Raw genomic sequence first — 20,219 nt, forward strand, 5'->3', positions numbered from 1 at the left:
TTCATGCAACCCGTGCCTTCTATAATACCGACCACCTGGTACCTCAACCTCCCACTCCCCCGCCACTTCAAACCCCTCAGATTGTTTTTCACTTCAGTTTTCTGCTCAAATGTCACATTATCAAAACACCTAATATAGAATTGCACCTATATTACATTTATCACTAACGGATACATTATTTTTAAAGTTGGTGCTTTGTCTGTCTCCCCCATGCTTAGTCAAAGCAATGACTTTGCTTCACTTTCTGCTTTACTTTTTGTGCCTAGAACCATTACTTGCACATTATTGACACTCAATATTTATCGACAACTTGAAAAATGAAAATTTCCCTTCATTTATCAATCTCCCCAGATGCTTCTGGTCTAGGAAAAAATTTGAAAGTACAGCTTAAAACCTTTCAGTGGTTTACCCCTTGTACTTCAAATAAAATCCAAATTCCTGTTCACGGCCTAAAAGCCTCTGCATGATCCATTCATTGATTACCTTTCTGACTTCATTTTGAACCATTACTATCTTCAGAAACAATGCTCTTACTGGCTTTATTAAAGTTCCTGGAACATATCAAATTCTTTCCCATTTCAGATTCTCACATGCTGTTCCATCTTCCAGAAATGCTCTCTGCATGGCCAATTCCTTTTTGTCAGAAATGTCCTAACTTAAATGGCTGCTCAGGAAGACTATCCCAGAAAACTCTACCTGGTCCATGCTTTATCTTAATCTCTACACATCTACCTTATTCCTCATTCTTGTGTCAATTTTGCCAATTCTGGAATTGTATTTCATTTGTTTATGTTGATCTTCCTACTCCTCCAGCTTTGTAAGTGTAGAAAAAATATACCTGTTTTTAGCTATTCACCAGAACACAGAAAGCATACGCAGTATTTTCTTTCTCTCTTTACACATTTTTTTAGGTCTTCCTTCCCAGTACATTCAACTCAAGGTCAAATGTTCTCATATCTCCCAGAAAAGCATTTCCACAATATTCTAAAAATACTGACAAGTTAACACAGTAAAGGAAATTTTAAGACATTCTGAATAAAGACGAGCAGGTATAACTTTTAAATGTAGAACACTATCCAATAGGACTGGAGCGTGAGGCACAGTCTCTGACGACACTGCGCATAGGCTGTAGAATGTAACAGAGGATGGTACTAAGAGCAAAAAATCAACATAAACCAGCAAAATCAAGTTTAAACGGTCTTTAGAAATGAATCAGAGGGGCGCCTGGGTGACACAGTTACTTAAACATCTGACTCTTGATTTCAGCTCAGGTCATGATCTCAGGGTTGTGAGATGGAGCCTCACATTGGGCTCTGCTGGGCATGGACCCTGCTTAAGATTCTCTCTCCCTCTTCCTCTGCCCCTCCCCACTCTAAAATCCTTCTTAAAAAAAGAAATGAGTCAGAAATCCAAGGAGCATGCTTTTGCTAAAAAGCAGAAAGAAATTATAAACAAAAACAGAAATCCTCACGCAGCTCAGTTTAACATCAACTCATGTCAGCAAAATGTACTGGGATGAGAGTATCTGGGTTTTACTATGTTTTTGAAAGAGAAGTACAATATGGCTTACAATATGGCTTACATACCACCAGGAAAGAACCCAACTGGAATATGGTGATTAATGGAACAGTGTAAGGGATCAAACAAATCCAGTTTAGAACCAAGTGCTCTCCAAGTTATAATAACATGATTAAACAGTTCTTTTTGTTGTATTAAATAAATGGAAGAAACAAGAAAAGTGCATAAGAAGTGATGACAAAATGGAATCTGAAAAGCAGGAGTTTGGGAGACCTCTTTCATTCTTGCCCCCCTCAACTCCTGCTGAACTGATCTACTAAATTGCCCTTGAATCTGTTTCCTTTATCCCCAGTGCCACTACCAGCACTCTGAGGAAGCCTACAGCACCTCCTGTTTGAAGCAGAACAATAACCCACTCCATCGTGTCCTGAGACCCTTTCTTCTAATCTCCAACTGGCAGTCAAGAGTGATGTAAATTAAGTATGTAAATTGCATTGTTTCACTGTCCTACTCAAGATTCTTCATTAGCTTGCAAATGCTTTGGGGACAAAATTCGAAGATAAGAAATACATGTTATATTATGATCCAATACATAAACATAAAACAAATAGGTCATGAAATTATCTTTGCTACAGGGATGCATTCTGATACTTTTTAAAATGTTCTCTTCTGTGTTATTTTCTTTAAGAAACAAAACAAAACCAAAAAAATAAAAATAAATGCTGCTCATAACCCACCAAGTCATTTTTTAAAAGATTTGTTTATGTATTTGAGAGAGAGAGAGAACGTGTGCAAGTGCAGAGGAAGACGGAGAGAATCCTCAAGCAGACTCTCCAGTGATGTGGCTCCATCCCAGGACCTCAAGATCATGACCAGAGCCTAAATCAAGAGTTAGATGCACCAACTGAGCCACCCAAGCACCTCCACTGAATCATTTTTAGAACCCCTAGAAGGTTCTTTCTGGCCTAGACCCTGCAGACTCTCCAAACTCACACCTGGCACCTGTCCTGCACTAGGCTCCAACTACAAGGGCCTTCTCTGAATACCTCATATTACACCAAGCTCCATCCTCCTGTGGCCTTCAGGACACTGTTGCCTCTGCCAAGAATGCTCTTCCCTCTATCCTCAGCCTCCCCACCTGCTTTACATCCTTTCAGGGCTCCCCTGAAACTTCACATCCCTTTGCTATTCCTGAAAAGCTGTCCCCAGTCACAGACTCCAGCAATGCTACACCTGTATTTCTCTCTAATATCAAATACACACATAACAGACCTTGCTACCTCCAATTATGGCAAGACCTCCAAAATCTCAATTTTGAGTAACGATCCTTTCTGATTGCTACCACCCATATTTCCAGATCACTTACTCTTGTACCATCTCTCCAATATTCATCTCCATCTTAAAGACTCTTCCTTGAAATTAAAAGAGAACAACCTCTCCTTTGATTCTGTGGTTCACCTTGCAGCTCTTTTTCATTTACTGTACTCCTTCCTGGTAAAACTTCTCAAAAGAAATGTCTGTATTTCCTGTCAATACTTTTCTTCCCCTTTCTCTCCCACCCTCCTAACTAACATCTTTGCCATATTTCCTTCCAGGCTCTTTCCCTTGCACTTTTATGCAGTTGAAATACTACTACATATACAAACTCGAATCACACTTCACACTTCTTTGTCCTAATTATCATAGCACTATTATTACAAACTTCTAATATGGGGTGCCTGAGTGGCTCAGTGGGTTAAGCCTCTGCCTTCAGCTCAGGTCATGATCTCAGGGTCCTGGGATCGAGCCAATGCATTTGGGTTCTCTGCTCAGCAGGAAGCCTGCCTCCGCTGCCTCTCTCTGACTGCCTCTCTGCCTACTTGTGATCTCTCTCTTTCTGTCAAATAAATAAAAACTTTAAAAAAAAAGTCTTTAAAAAAATTAATAAAAACTTCTAATACATTTTAAAACTCTATTTATACTTTTGAGAATTCCTCAAATGGGCCCTCAACACTGCCTGGTGAGTTAAGTCACTGTCCCACAATAGTTTTTATTGTTGGCTTATTTCTTCCCTGTTCTCTTTGTAATCCTCTACAATCAAGTTGTTATTCCTCTCATTTCCAAACCTACTCTGTCTGAGTCACCAGTACCCTTTGTCTTGCCAAATCCAGTAGCCAGGTCTCATCCTTCATCTTCCTTGACCTCATAGCAGTATCTGTCACTTGTGTTTGTCATTGGCTTCCAGCCCTCTGCCTTCCTGATTGCATCCTAGATCATAGGTTACTTATGTTACTCCTGAATTTCCTTTGCTAAATCTTTTCCTTTTCCCAGCTAAATGCTGGAATGCCCCATGGTTTAGTCCCTGGACTTCACCTTGACTTCCTTTTAGATCACTTCTCTCCATTATCTCATCTAACCCCATTATCCAGAGACTAACCCATATTTATTCCTCAGTCCTGACTACCATCCTGTAGGCTTTTTTTTTTTTTTAAAGACTTTATTTATTTATTTGACAGAGAGAGAAATCACAAGTAGGTGGAGAGTCAGGCAGAGAGAGAGAGAGAAGCAGGCTCCCGCTGAGCAAAGAGCCCGATGCGGGGCTCGATCCCAGGACACTGAGATCATGACCTGAGCCAAAGGCAGCGGCTTAATCCACTGAGCCACCCAGGCGCCCCCATCCTGTAGGCTTTTAAATGCTTATCTAACTTCTCTATTAAGGCCATATACTGGCCATCTCAAATGTATTACTCCTTTTTTAAAAAAAAGATTTTAGGGGCACCTGGGTGACTCAGTTGGTTGGATGACTGCTTTTGGCTCGGGTCATGCTCTCTCTCAAATAAATAAATAAAATCTTTAAAAATAAATAAATAAAATAAAAAGGATTTTGCTTATTTATGTGAGAGAAAGACAGAGTGAGAGAGAGCATGAGAGGGGAGAAGGTCAGAGGGAGAAGCAGACTCCCCCTGGAGCTGGGAGCCCAAAGCAGGACTCGATCCTGAGACTCCAGGATCATGACCTGACCTGAAGGCCTAACCAACTGAGCCTCCCAGGCGCCCCTCAAATGCATTACTCTTGACTTCCTTCTACAGGCTTCCAAACTCTGATGGCTTTTTATTTCCAATCCTTCAGCAAATCCTACTAATTGTACCATCAAATATAACCAGAATATAACCCATTCTCATCACCTTCACATATTAAACCCCATTCCAAGCCACTGCTATCTCTAATGTGGAATTCTGAACTAGCCCTCTAACTGGTCTTCCTGCTTTCATTCTTACCCTCATCCTACACAAGCACCCAGAGTGATCTTTAAACAAAGATCCCTTACTCCCTCCAACAGCTTCTTATCATGCTTAGAATAAAATCTTGTTCCTTGCAATGGCCTATGGCCTTATGCGATCTGTTTTCTGTCTATTTCTCTGAATTCATCATTAATTTCCACTTTCACTCTCCTTGCTCTAACCACACTGACCTTCTTGCTGATCCTCAGATAAGTGAAGTACAGCATCTCCTCAGGACCTCTGCACTTCTGCACCATCTGCCTCAACACACACTTTTTTTTTTTTTGCATGGCTAATTTCATTCAGGCCTCAGTTCAAAATTACCTCCTCTGGGAGATCGTCCCTGGTTATCCTAATCTAAGAACACAGCAAGCTCTCCACAAACATTGGCTGACTGGAAATACAAACCCAATTAAAAAAATAAGTAAGAGAATTATCTCTGGAATAGACCAAAAGTAGCCCCCTCATTAAAACTAAAAGTGAAAACTATAAGATACCTAGGAATAAACATAACCAAAGAGGCTAAGAATCTATACTCAGAAAACTATAAAGTACTCATGAAAGAAATTGAGGAAGACACAAAGAAATGGAAAAATGTTCCATGCTCCTGGATTGGAAGAACAAATATTAAGAAAATATCTATGCTACCTAAAGCAATCTACATATTTAATGCAATTCCTGCCAAAATACCATCCATTTTTTTCAAAGAAATGGAACAAATAACCCTAAAATTTATATGGAACCAGAAAAGACCTCGAATAGCCAAAGGAATATTGAAAAAGAAAGCCAAAGTTGGTGGCATCACAATTCCAGACTTCAAGCTCTATTACAAAGCTGTCATCATCAAGACAGCATGGTACTGGCACAAAAACAGACAAATAGATCAATGGAACAGAATAGAGAGTCCAGAAATAGACCCTCAACTCTATGGTCAACTAATCTTCGACAAAGCAGGAAAGAATGTCCAATGGAAAAAAGACAGCCTCTTCAAAAAATGGTGTTGGGAATATTGGACAGCCACATGCAGAAAAATGAAATTGGACCATTTCCTTACACCACACACGAAAATAGACTCAAAATGGATAAAGGACCTCAATGTGAGAAAGGAATCCATCAAAATCCTTGAGGAGAACACAGGCAGCAACCTCTTCGACCTCAGCTGCAGCAACATCTTCCTAGGAACATCGCCAAAGGCAAGGGAAGCAAGGACAAAAATGAACTATTGGGATTTCATCAAGATCAAAAGCTTTTGCACAGCAAAGGAAACAGTTAATAAAACCAAAAGACAACTGACAGAATGGGAGAAGATATTTGCAAACGACATATCAGATAAAGGGCTATTGTCCAAAATCTATAAAGAACTTAGCAAACTCAACACCCAAAGAACAAATAATCCAATCAAGAGAGCACTGGGTGTGGTGCAAAAATAATGAATACTGTTATGCTGAAACTAAAAAATAAATTTAAAATAAATAAATAAATAAATGAAAAAAAAAAGAAAGAAAGAAATGGGCAGAAGACATGAACAGATATTTCTGCAAAGAAGACATCCAGATGGCCAACAGACACATGAAAAACTGCTCCACATCACTCGGCATCAGGGAAATACAAATCAAAACCACAATGAGATAATCACCTCACACCAGTCAGAATGGCTAAAATTAACAAGTCAGGAAATGACAGATGCTGGCGAGGATGTGGAGAAAGAGGAACCCCCCTACACTGCTGGTGGGAAAGCAAGCTGGTGCAACCACTCTGGAAAACAGCTTGGAGGTTCCTCAAAATGTTGAAAATAGAACTACCCTATGACCCAGCAATTGCACTACTGGGTATTTACCCTAAAGATACAAACGTAGTGATCCGAAGGGGCATGTGCACCCAAATGTTTATAGCAGAAATGTCCACAATAGCCAAACTATGGAAAGAACCTAGATGTCCATCAACATATGAATGGATAAAGAAGAGTGGTATATATATATACAATGGAATACTATGTAGCCATCAAAAGAAATGAAATTTTGCCATTTGCGACGACGTGGATGGAACTAGAGGGTATTATGCTTACGAAAAAAGTCAATTGGAGAAAGACAACTATCATATGATCTCCCTGATATGAGGAAGTGGAGATGCAACATGGAGGGTTAAGGGGGTAAGAGAAGAATTAATGAAACAAGATGGGATTGGGAGGGGGGCACCTGGGTGGCTCAGTGGGTTAAGCCGCTGCCTTCGGCTCAGGTCATGATCTCAGGGTCCTGGGATCGAGTCCCACATTGGGCTCTCTGCTCAGCAGGGAGCCTGCTTCCCTCTCTCTCTCTGCCTGCCTCTCCATCTACTTGTGATTTCTCTCTGTCAAATAAATACATAAAATCTTTAAAAAAAAAAAAAAAAAGAAAGATGGGATTGGGAGGGAGACAAACCATAAGTGACTCTTAATCTCAGAAAACAAACTGAGGGTTGCTGGGGAGAGGGGTTTGGAAGAGGGGGTGGGGATATGGACATTGGGGAGGGTATGTGCTATGGTGAGTGCTGGGAAATGTGTAAACCTGGCAATTCACAGACCTGTACCCCTGGGGATAAAAATACATTATATGCTTATTTTTAAAAAAAAAAAAAGAACATGAAAAAAAAGAAACCTAAAAGGGAAAGGGGCGCCTGGGTGGCTCAGTGGATTAAGCCGCTGCCTTTGGCTCGGGTCATGATTTCATGGTCCTGGGATCGAGCCCCACGTCGGGCTCTCTGCTCAACAAGGAACCTGCTTCCCCCTCTCTCTCTGCCTGACTCTCTGCCACTTGTGATCTCCCTCTCTGTCAAATAAATAAATAAAATCTTTAAAAAAAAAAAAAAACCCTAAAGGGGGAAATAATTAAAGGGAAATATGAGAGAGGAAGAGTGGTAAATGTGAGTTGGAAAGGAAGTTCCTTTGGAAACTCATACTGATATCACTTTCCTGCTGAGACCTTAGACTTCTTTCCACAGGCCTTTGAAGAGAGCTTCACACAAACATCTCGAAGCGTGGCCACCTCACAGACCAGCTGTCTTATTGTCAGCAAGAGCTGCTCCTACGTGACTAGCTCTTATCCACCTGAGCTCCTTCTTCTTATCATGGCTCTCATCACCATCCAGGGGTCCTTCCCTTGCTCCAATAAGGAAAACACATCTGGTTTAGGGATCGAACATCCAGCTTAAAAGAAAAGAAATGTGATATGGTCATGGCATAGGAGTCCCAGATTCAAATCCAGGCCATTGGTCATCAAAGAGAGACACCGAAGGAAGTGACAGAGGACAACATGAAGATCTGAAGGATGAAAAACAAGAAGGCACACAGTGGAGCTGTCGACTTCTGTTGGTTAGGATGCAAGGGGAAGTTATTCAAAGAACAAATGTGTCTTAAAGCGATCAGCAGAAGGGAGGAGAAGAGACAAAAGCAGGGAAGAAATGTGTCTTGTTTTGTAGAACCCACAGTTCCAGTTCCAGCCAAGGAGACACCTAAGTAGGTGTTTCACCTGAGAGCCCCTTGCTAAGTGTGTCCAGCCAGACAGCCCCTCGCATGAGTTAGTTTGAGCTGGAAAGGAGCTAAGGACCTGCACAGAAGCCTCAGCTGAGCTGACCTGAAGTTACCTTTAGCCCGCTGTAATACTAAGATGTACTTTATGTTGGCTAATTGAATTTAAATTAAAAAAAATACAAAGACATCCTCCTGTGAGTGGAATTTTCTGCCATGTTTTGAACATACAATACACACACTGGCATGTTGAAATGCCAGGCATGTCCAAATGAACCAGAAGGGCACATATGAGTCCCCTGTCCCAGCGCCCTGCCACACTGTGTAAGAACTTCCTCTACTAACCCCACAGGGAGACAGTGCTTTCAGAGCGATCTCCCGGTGTCCTTACTTGTAACAAATAATAAAATGTCTTTGCTTTCAACATTTCCTTTGGGTTGTGCTTGATCTGGTGCAGGCCATGCTGTGAACTACTTGACTTTGATTACACTTCTACCTCCAAAAAATTCAAACCTTTCCTTAGGGAATAAAAATCAGAAAACCATAATGACACAGGCAGAAAATATGGGAGTTAAGTTCTGAGTATTGTAGATGATCTTACCCAGTGAAATCAGGTTGCTGTAGTTCTCCAACATCACATCCCTGTACAAGTCCCTCTGAGTGGAGTTAAGGCATTCCCACTCTTCTTGAGAGAAGTTGATGGCCACATCCCTGAAAGTCACCAACCACTGAAACAACAAATCCACGTGTTATTGATAAAAATATGACAATGACTTTGAGGTAAAGTGAGGGGAAAAAAGAGCAGGCCATGAAGGAAGGGGATGACACAGTAAATGGGCCATGGCTGAACACCTTGTAACATTAAAGGAAATTAAGCCCCTGTACTATAGTGTCAACAGGATCCTTGATCACTCCATCGCACAGAGGAAGACAAAACTTCCTATGTATGATAGGATAATTCTATTAACCAGAAAAGTCCAGGAATACAAAAGGCCAGATGAATGCAGTTCTCTCATTAAATGAAATAGTATATGCATATTGAGCTTTCAAATCCCAAAAAATAGTAAATTCTCAATAAATATGAGTTCTTGGGGTGCCTGGGTGGCTCAGTGGGTTAAAGCCTCTGCCTTCGGCTCAGGTCATGATCTCAGGGTCCTGGAATAGAGCCCCACATTGGGCTCTCCACTCAGCAGGGAGCCTGTTTCCTTCTCTCTCTGCCTACCTCTCTGCCTACTTGTGATCTCTCTCTCTCTCTTTGGAAGAGAGAGTGTCAAATAAAGAAATAAAATCCTTAAAAAAAAAGAAATCTGTAGGCTAAAACATTGGACTTGGGGGACTTGGGGGTACCTGGGTGGTTCGGTCAGTTAAGCATCTGATCTTTGGCTCAGGTCATGATCCCAGGGTCCTGGGATCGAGCCCTGCATTGGGTGCCCCACTGGGCAAGGAGTCTGCTTGGGATTCTCTCTCTCCCTCTCCTTCTGCCCCTCCTCCCACTCACACACACACTCTCTCTCTCCAAACATTTTTTTTTAAATATTAAAAAAAAAATTTTTTTTGAAGATTCAAATTCTTGAAGTCCCAATATTATGTCACTGAATATAACTGACATTTCCATTTTATGGATGAAATGATCTGCTTATTTGGGAATATTTCAATTAAATTCTCTAATGTCTTTGAGCCCTAAGAATCTACAATTTTCAAGAGAGTAGGCATCTGGCAGATTTTATTTCTACTTCCTTTTGTGCAAGCTGATGGATGCCAATCTAGGTGTAATAGGCACCATGAACACATTTCTGGCCAACTCCAAGGTAAACCTGACTGCTGTTCATCCTCTCATTGGTTCTGGAGCAAGAAGGTTGTCGTATATAGAATAACAGCCCCCGCTGCCACAAAGATGTCCTCATCTGAATCCCTGGAACCTTTGAGTATGTAACGTTATATGACAAATGTAGATGTGATTAAGGAACGTTAGATGGGTAGATTTTCCTGGATTATCTGGTTGGGCCCAATGTAATCATAAGGGTATTTTAAGTGATAGAGGCAGGCAGAAGAGTCAGAGAAGGAGATATGATAATGAAAGCAGAAGTCAGAATGATGACTGCTGGCTCTCAAAATGGAAGGAAGCCATGAGCCAAGGAATGTGGGCAGCCTACAGGACCTGGAAAAATGCAAGGAAATAGATTCTCCTCTAGAACCTCCAGAAGAACACAGACCTACCAACATCTTTATTTTAGCCTATAAAGCCAATTTCAGACTTTGACCTCCAAAACTATAGATAATAAACTTGGGTTGTTTCAAGTCACTAAGTTTGTGAAAATTTGTGACAACATCAACAGGAAACTATACAAGAGGCAAGATCTCTTCCTTCTCAGACTCAATCTTAAAAGCCTCGCAGAAAATGTCATCATACACTGAGACCTGGAACATCCAGCAGAAATGCTGTCATTTCCAAGTGGGAAACCTAGGTTTGTAGAGATCAGTGTTATGGGTCCCATATAACTACCTCACCAAACCGTTATACTAATATTGCTCTTAAGGGGAGACGTTTCTGTTTCCTTAGGGTTCCTGGCAGAAGACTTTGCATGTAAAAAATGTTTGAAGCGGCGGGGGGTGGGAGGTTGGGGGAACCAGGTGGTGGATATTAGAGAGGGCAAGGATTGCATGGAGCACTGGGTGTGGTGCAAAAACAATGAATACTGTTATGCTGAAAACAAATAAATAAATAAATAATAATAAATTAAAATTTAAAAAAAAGAAAGACAAAAAAAATGTAAAAACAAACAAACCAAAAAAACACCTAAACACTGATGAGGGGGAAAGTATTTAGAGAAGAATGGATCTCTTTGCTAGGATCAGTCACTGAAATGGGAAAAATTTGGGAACAGTTCCCTTAGGGAACTAAGGAAGGCAGAACATTTTGAGATAAAGAAATCTGGTATTCACACCACACAACAAATGACTGCACTTGAAGGAAAAAAAATGAAATAGCAACTCACATGGGGCATGTTTTTTAGAACTGTCAGGACTGATCGGTTTTCTGGCTTCTTCTTCTGGAGATGTGTGGAGTCCAGAGAAGGCAGGGCTGGAGAGGGAAAAAGAAGCCATGAGGTCAGGCTTGCCTCAGAGCCTACAAAATGAGCACCTTAGGACTACCTTTATCTTACCTCTTTGAGGGAGTTTGGAAAAATCTTAGCCTTCCTTCAAATCCAGTGGAATACAGCTGTGGCACAAGGAATTCAGGCCAGACTTTTCTTTAATCCCCATGATGCTGAACAGGACTTCAGAGAGTGCTAGTTTTCTAGGATATCTCAAATCCTGATATAGGGGCATACCTAGGAAGCCCTGGGGAGCACAGCTGCCCCAGGTATTTCTCCCCCACCCCCACACACATTCATACAAGGATAAAGTGAGATGCTTTGCTCCCACAGCTTAAGGGCTCAATCCCACAAGGCTGTGCCTAACTCCAGAAGCCAAACTGAAATCCCTAGCCACCAGTACTTCTGACAAACCAGCTATAGACTGGGGGCTCCCACAATCTCCTGCTAAGTTTTATACTTTGCTAGGATAGCTCACGTAACTCAGGAAGGTATTCTACTTACATTTATGAATTTATTATAAAGGATACAGCTCTGGAACAGCCAAATGGAAAAGATGCATAGGACAAGGTATTGGCAGGGGGAATGCTTGGAGCTTTCCATGCCCTCTCTAGGAATGCCACCCTCACAACAACTCAGTGTGTCACCAATCCAGAAGCTCCTAGTGCAAGATCCTAGTGCAAATATCCTAGTGCAAGAGTTTTTATGGCCCTTAACCTCCAGGGCCAACCACCCCTTTTTGGAGGTCAGTGGATGGGTTGGAAAGTTCCAATCCTCTAATCACTCAGTCTTTCTGGTGAACCCAACTCTATTCTGAGACAATACAGGGGGCCACCCCTAGCCACTTCATTAGGATAAATTCAGGGCTTGTTATGAAAAATGAAAGACACTCCTATCAGAAAAGGGTGTTAGGAGCTCTGTGCCAAGAACTAGGGATAAAAACCAAATATATGGGGCACCTGAGTGGCTCAGTGGGTTAAGCCTCTGCCTTCAGCTCAGGTCATGATCTCAGGGTCCTGGGATGGAGCCCCGCATCGGGCTCTCTGCTCAGCAGGGAGCCTGCTTCCCCTCCTCTCCCTCTGCCTGCCTCTCTGCCTACTAGTAATCTCTCTCTCTATGTCAAATAAATAAATAAAATCTTAAAATATATATATATTATTATCTCACAAATACTACTGCAAAATTTGACATACCAGCAAACAAAAACCCAACAGCATGTTTTAAAAACTATCATAATTAAGTGGGACTTTCTCTGTAATAAAAAGATGGTTTGATATTACCATGTTCACTAATATAATCCATGATATTAATCATTCTATGGAAGAAAATCATACTATCTTCATAAATACCCCCCAAATTTCCCAAAACTCATGATCCACTTCTGACAAGAACACAATAAGAAATAGGAATTGATGACTATTTTAATGATAGCTGGAAAGACTGACATGAATGAAGCCTTTTAAAATGAAGCCAGACGGACCACTTGAGAGAAACTGTCTTATGCCTCTCCTTTTGAACTGGCCCAAAACCTGCCGACTGAGCAAAACAGCAATTGTTTCAGGCAACTGCTTGAAATGTCAGCCGTAAAACAGAGTCTGATCATAAGACTGATGGTTATGGACTTTCTAAAGAAATAATCAGTAGTCATTCAGTGTATAACCATGTATAGCTTAGCCTTTTCTTTTTTTCTCTTAACTAATGTAGGAAAAAAAATCCTTGCTTTCACTCTCCAAGTGGGACATTATTTGGTTTCTGCCTGAGTTTGCGCTCCCTGAATTGAATTTTTTTTATCCTAATAAATGCTTGTTTGCCTTTCATTGAAGCACACTATTTCCAGGTTAAGAGTAGAAACAAGGCAAGAATACCCACTATTCTCACTGTCATTTATCACTGTATTAGTTATATTAGCCAATATAAAGAGGCAAGAGAAATCAACAAGACAACAAGAATAGAAAATAAGCAAAACTCCCTCTATGAGATATGACAGCATGCCTAAAATCCCAGGAGTGCAATGAAAGAAAAAAATGACGACAAATAAAAAGAGAACTTAGTAAATTAGCAGGATATAAAACTAGAATGAAAAGAAATGAACTTTATATAAAAAACAATAATCACACAGAAAATATAATAAACAATAGCCACAAAAAAGGATGAAATACCTAGGCCCAAGCTTGACAAGAAATGCATAAAACGTGCAAGAAGAAAAACTTGAGGAGCGCCTGGGTGGCTCTGTGGGTTAAGCCTCTACCTTCAGCTCAGGTCATGATCTCAGAGTACTGAGATCAAGCCCTGAGTCAGGCTCCCTGCTCAGTGGGGAGCCTGCTTCCCCCTTTCTCACTGCCTGCCTCTCTGCCTACTTGTGATCTCTCTCTCTCTCTGTCAAATAAATAAATAAAATCTTTAAAAAGAGAGAGAAAGAGAGAGATAAAGAAAGAGGGGTACCTGGGTGGCTCAGTGTGTTAAGCCTCTGCCTTCGGCTCAGGTCATGATTTCAGGGTCCTGGGATGGAGATGTGCATTGGGCTCTCTGCTTGGCAGTGAGCCTGCTTCCCTCTCTCTCTCTCTCTCTCTGCCTACTTATCATCTCTGTCAAATAAGTAAATAAAATCTTTTTTTTTTAATTTAAAAAAAGAAAGAAAGAAAAACTTGAACCACCCCTGAAAGACCTAAAAATAGATTTGAGCAAATGGTTTGAACAGCATTTCTCAACAACTTTTTCCACCATTGCCCCTCTGAAGAGCCATTTTAGACACTTTTTTTCCTGTCCCCCTCCACCATGAAATTTTAATAGGACAGGTATACTGTAAGATACGTACTTATATAAGTATATAATATAAACAATGTAACCAAATTTTTAACATATCATTCAAACCATTCTTTTCCAGAAAAAAGTAAAACAATTGAAAAATTAATTTCTTAAAATTTTTAGTGAACTTAACTTTTACTAGATAGAAGAATCCTTCAACTAGTTGCTTGATCTTCATTCCTATATTGTCAACATTTTAACTTCTCAGTGCTTGACATAATTGATGGATTTCACAATATTAAAATTTACCCAAGATCTATGATCCTGAAAAATAGCCACGATGAGAGATACCCACTCAATCTTTGTGGATTAGGAAACAAATGAATCTCCTTTCTCCACATAACTTAGATATGACTGGAGGATGACCCCTCCCCCGTTTTCCAACCTACAAGGCCAGGCAGAGCCTCCAAATGGCTATTCTTTGTCTCATAAATGACTAGCTGAGCTGCTGGACGCCACTGACTAATCTGGACAAAATGCCTGATAACTTCACCCGACCAAACTTTGGTCAGACTTCTCTCCTTCTCTCAGGCCCTTGAACTTCACAGGCCTACCCTGTGTTCTGAGTCAGCACAGGATGCAAACAACCCTCTTAACAACGACTCAAACCCCTCTGCAGCTGACTTGCAAAGAACACAATCTACACAACTAACCACCCACTCATCCCACACTGCCACAGCCACTTCTTTCTGGCCTTACCTTCCTTATAAAAGAAAATTATTTTCTGCCTGACCTTTTAAATGCCTGCAGATCTACAATTGGGTGTAATGTTCTCCCAATTACAAGTCTTCCTCCCCTCACTGCAGTGATCCTTTGAATAAAGTCATTCCTTAGTTAAGTCCAAATTTGTCTCTTATGAGACATGTTGAATAACTTTATAGATAATAAAACATTCTTTTTATTTAATCCTCAAATCCCAAGTCAAACACAGAAGCATGATCAAAGGCAGCCAGTGGGCCCATGCAAGGCCTCCTCTTGTGATACAACTTCAAGATTGAGCCATCATTTGAAAGAAAGTTCTCCATTTCCAGACACCTATTTGCCACAGTTTGGAGCACTGATCTTTTGTGGTAGCATTTATCTTGCATACATACATATTCTATCACTTCAGTGTCGGTGCTGACCTGAAATCATAAAAATACCAATCTTAGTTCATTTGGGCTTCTATAACAAAATACCACAGACCAGGCAGCTTACAAACAACAGAAATTTATTTCTCACAGCTCTGGAGGCTGGAAGTTCAAGATCAGAGAGTCAGCTTGGCCAAATGAGAGCCCTCTTCTTGGTCACAGACTTATGGTATCCTCACTGGGCTTCTTTTATAAAGGCACTAATCTCATTCATGAGGAATTTACTCTCATGATCTCATTACCTCCCAAAGGCTCCACCTCCAAACACTATCATTCTGGGCATTAGGATTTCAACATACGAGTTTTTTGAGAAGGGTCAAACATTCAGCGCACAGGCATGCTAAGGGAAAAAATGGTTGAGTTCCTTTTAGGTTGAGAGGTGAAAAGCCTTTCTATTTCTTACAGTCAAACGAATACATTTTACTGCATTTAAAAATTGCCTAGAGAAAAGAATGCAAACACAAATAAATTGGGAGAAGATATCGACAACCTAAAAAAAAAAAAAAAAAAAAAAAAGAGTGACTCTTCCTAAGACCAAAAGAGCTTCATTTTAAAAATGAGAAAAAAAGAGAAAAATTAAAAATCGTTATTAAAAAGGACAAAACAGGGGCACCTGGGTGACTCAATCGGTTAAGCCTCTGCCTTTCCCTCAGGTCATGATCCCAGGGTCCTGGGATGGAGCCCCGAATAGGGCTCTCTGCTCAGTGGGAAGACTGTTTCTCCCTCTTCCACTCCCCCTCTTGTGTTCCCTCTCCTGATGTGTCTCTCTCTGTCAAGTAAACAAACAAAATCTACACTATGGAGTATTATGCCTCCAACAGAAAGGACGAATACCCAACTTTTGTAGCAACATGGACGGGACTGGAAGAGATTATGCTGAGTGAAATCAGTCAAGCAGAGAGAGTCAATTATCATATGGTTTCACTTATTTGTGGAGCATAACAAAAAGCATGGAGGGCATGGGGAGTTAGAGAGAAGGGGGTTGGGGTAAATTGGAAGGGGAGGTGAATCATGAGAGACTATGGACTCTGAAAAACAATCTGAGGGGTTTGAAGTGGCAGGGGTGTGGGGGGTCGGGGTACCAGGTGGTGGGTATTATAGAGGGCACAGATTGCATGAAGCACTGGGTGTGGTGGAAAAATAATGATACTGTTACGCTGAAAATAAATAAATGAAAAAAAAAAGCAGGAGTCAGGTGGTACTCAAAATAAACAGACTCACTTACTTTTGGGACTCTTTAGGAGGTTGTATGACACCAACTAATTTCTCTGAAAACTAATACATAAAGGGAAAGAATCAAATAGATTTTTGTCTATGTGAACTAAATTTTAAAATAACCAAATAGCTGACAAAGAAAAGTTCTTATTTATAGAACCCCAACTAAGAAATCCAGAAGTGAGAGAATTTTTAAAAATCACTAAAAGTAGGCAGACAGCCTCTGCTTTGCTGTCTTGCCCACCAACCCCCTGTGGTATATTCAATAAACTTCCATCTCCTTTATAAATAAATGAATAAACAAGCAAATAAACAAACAAATAAATATCACTATATGTGATATACTGAAATCCTTAATGGAATAACAGATTTCACCATCAATCATAAATGGATGTTATAACCTTTAGATTAGTGTTTCTTAACCTTATTTTTCATTATTAGTTCCCAAAGAACCTTTTTTTCCCTATCACCAACTATGAAATATTTTTTTAAGATTTTATTTATTTATTTGACAGAGAGAAATCACAAGTAGGCAGAGAGGCAGGCAGAGAGAGAGAGAGGAGGAAGCAGGCTCCCTGCTGAGCAGAGAGCCGGATGCGGAACTCGATCCCAGGACCCTGAGATCAGGACCTGAGCCGAAGGCAGTGGCTTAACCACTGAGCCACCCAGGCGCCCCAACCAACTATGAAATTTTAATACTACAAATATACTGTATTTATGTGTTTGTGTACTCTGTGGCTTCAAGGGCCACAAACCATTGTACCCTTCCCTACTTAGTACCAAGTTTTAGCCCCTTGTGGCGGGGCGCGTGGGGGGGTGCGCAATACCTTTTTCTATTAATAGGTGTAAAAGGAAGGGAGAACATTATAAAAGGATTAAGTGGACAGCACTTGAACACTGATCAATATAGCATCACCAGAGAAGTGGGACTTCAGACTCTAAAAGCCGCAGGATGTGAATAGGAAGTATACAGCACCAACTATTAATTATTTTTGCCCAAATATATGGCTTATGCAAAATATGATCTGAATTTGATGAAGCCCCTAGATCTAACTACTTGTTTACAGAAATATGGGGCAATGGGGAACAAATTATATGACACCACAAGTTAGTAATTAGCCAAAAGCACAAAGTAGAATATTCTATAAACAACCTAGTTTTGTTTTTTTTTTTTTTACAAAACAGTGATACCAATTAAAATACAATAAAAGCAAAAAACGGAAGGGAAACTTGTAGATTAAAGAAATTTAAGAGGCTTGACAACGGAATGCACTGTGTAGACCTTATCTGGAGCATGATTTGAACAAACCAATTGTAAAAACCTATCTTTGAAAGAAATGGAGAAACCTGGATATGTACTGTGTATGTGCTATTATGGAATTAACTGTTAGTTTTTTAAAGTTGGGATAACATCACAGATATTATCTAAAAATGATATTCGTTTTGGTTACATATACATACACATGGATAAAATTATGTAATTCTTGAAATGCTACAGAAAAAAGGAGAAAGGATAGATATAAGCGTATTTGTAAATGTTTTAAATTATGGCTGGGTGTTGAGCACATTGGGGTTCATACTATTTTCTTCTATGCTCGAAAATTTCCATAATCAAATTAAAATAAAATTTAATTTTTTGATTAAATTTTTAAATTAAAATAAATCAAATTAAAATAAAAATCTTCAGATTTCTTCCAGAAGGTCTAGTTCTCTCTCATCAAAATCCAGGCCAGAAAGGGCTGATCTATCATTGGGTGGAAAGGAGAGGAGTAGTGTGGTTGGAGTTAGCTTTGTGAGCTCATCCCTGCAGCGTCATCATTTATGGGGACAGCTAAGCCTAATGACCAATCACTGAAAGGCTGGTTCCTCCTTAGGATGTTTGTTGATGGAGGTAGCAATATCCTGAAAAGTAAGAAATTTGAGGGAAGAAAGAAAAGGACAAGTTATTTTAGGCAAGCTTTTTAAACGTACGAGATTATTTTTCCTTTCCTGTGTGGCCCTGTTGTTAAAAGAACGGAAAAAACAATCAGAGCCAACAAAACAATTTAGGATCATCTCCTACAACTTCAAGCCAGAGAAAGGGGTTGGCTTTCCCCACAGGACTCTCCAAGTAGAAAAGGGCGTCCTGTTAAGATTATCTCCCTTCTGAGGGAACTTCCAGGTGTAAATCCTCATTATAGCGGCAGTTTCAAAATAGGCACGTTCTCTCTGCACAGTAAGGCAAAGGAATTACAGCAGCTGGAACCGCGCGATTCCCAAAGGGACTTTGTCCCTTACAGAGGAGGGTTAAGTACACAGGTGCGAAGGATCCCAGCCGCCAAAAGCATTAGATGACGACAGGTGAGCCCATCGTGGCGCCACAGATGGGGACACACACACATACCGCGCGGTGGAACGTTAAGGGTAACATATTCCTGATTCCCTCCTTCCGGAACGAAAGTCATGGTGCTGAGTTTGCCAGCGGAGAGGGGTGCCAAGTGCACTCCACTATAACCCGGGCGAAGGAACGAAACTAATAACGCCCCGCCCCTGCCGCTCGGAACCGAAGTGACGGCGCGGATATTGGCGGCAGAGAAGGGCACAGGCACCCAGCAAGCGCAAGGCCGACTTCCGTAAGGAATTAATCTGGAGCGCTACGACTCAGGAGAAATGTAGTCCAGAACCAGGGTCGTCCTGGGTCCTGTCAGCACCGAGCCCCAGCCGGCATACCAGTATTCCCAGCACCACGCGGCAACTTTTTTCTGGGTGCTACAAACCAAATGCAGCGTATGGGTCCCAGTGAAGCGGTCCACTCACCTGGCCGCTGCAGACTGGATCCTTGCATCAAGACGTAACGGAATAAGTGGACGAAATGGCGCCGGGACGCGGTGGCCTCCGGGAAATGTAGTCAAAAGTGTGACCCCCGCTCAATCCCAGAAGATGCAGAGGCAGTGGCCATATTCTGCCCTGAATCGGGCGCGCCGTGAGTCTCCCGTGCTCCAGTGGGGGATCTCGCGCTACTCAGATGTGAGCCGACCTATTTCCTTTTCACTCAAATGACCCCAGAAAAATCCCATGGAGGTTCCCAGAAATTGGGTCTTGTAGTGATGCCTTCAGAGAAATGTAGTCCGGATCTGAAAAGCTGCGCAAGGCCAGTAGGTAGGGTCTGGGTTTCTCAGACCAAAGCTCTGGCTCCGTCGCAGTAGTTGTGACTACAGGTTTCTGCTCAAGAGGCACTGGGGGTTTGACGCTTACTTCACGGAAGCGTGTTTATATCCAAGTGTCCTCTGCAGGGGATGCGGGGACTGTGGGGAGTGTGCCATGTGTCAGATGGTGTTTGCAACTGTGAGAGGGATGTTTGTGAATAAGCGTGGGATCCATTCGGGATTTTGTGCGCGCGTCTCGGGGACGGTGTGACTGACTCTAAGGCTGCTGTCTGGGATTAATCAGTCTGCAACTAAGTATTTTTATAACTTTTAACAGAGAAAATGCTTTTGCTATGTTTGCATGGTTATGAATTTAGAATAGACTCCTATGTAATTCTAAACTTGTTAAATGAATGATACACAGAGTTCACCTGTAGCAGTGAATGTGGGGAAAGAAGCGCATGCAGCACTGAGTAATAGTGGTATCTCTAAGCTTCTGTTTCCTCACCTGTAAAATGAGGTTGACATTTATGTAATGTTTTGGAGCACCGCTGTCCAATTGAACTTTC

The 20,219-nt window shown here is 41.2% G+C and overlaps 1 protein-coding gene across 4 annotated transcripts in view; it reads right to left on the reverse strand.

Annotated features, from left to right (window-relative positions):
- The window catches only part of LOC116579809 (zinc finger protein 345), a 93,653-nt gene that overhangs the window by 69,358 nt on the left and 4,076 nt on the right, over window positions 1–20,219 (reverse strand). For 2 of the 4 annotated variants that reach the window (XM_032325606.1, XM_032325607.1), the window contains 2 exons: window positions 11,277–11,362; window positions 8,882–9,008 (listed from right to left, as the gene is read on the reverse strand). In XM_032325606.1, coding sequence (XP_032181497.1) covers window positions 8,882–9,008; window positions 11,277–11,285 — 136 coding nt within the window. In that variant the 5' untranslated portion in view covers window positions 11,286–11,362. Of the gene's footprint in view, window positions 1–8,881; window positions 9,009–11,276; window positions 11,363–13,817; window positions 13,851–19,321; window positions 19,397–20,219 lie in introns of those variants that run through there. The other 2 variants (XM_032325611.1, XM_032325604.1) reach the window with 2 other exon arrangements.

Source organism: Mustela erminea, chromosome 19 (genome assembly GCF_009829155.1).
Source record: "Mustela erminea isolate mMusErm1 chromosome 19, mMusErm1.Pri, whole genome shotgun sequence".
Classification (NCBI taxonomy): domain Eukaryota; kingdom Metazoa; phylum Chordata; class Mammalia; order Carnivora; family Mustelidae; genus Mustela; species Mustela erminea.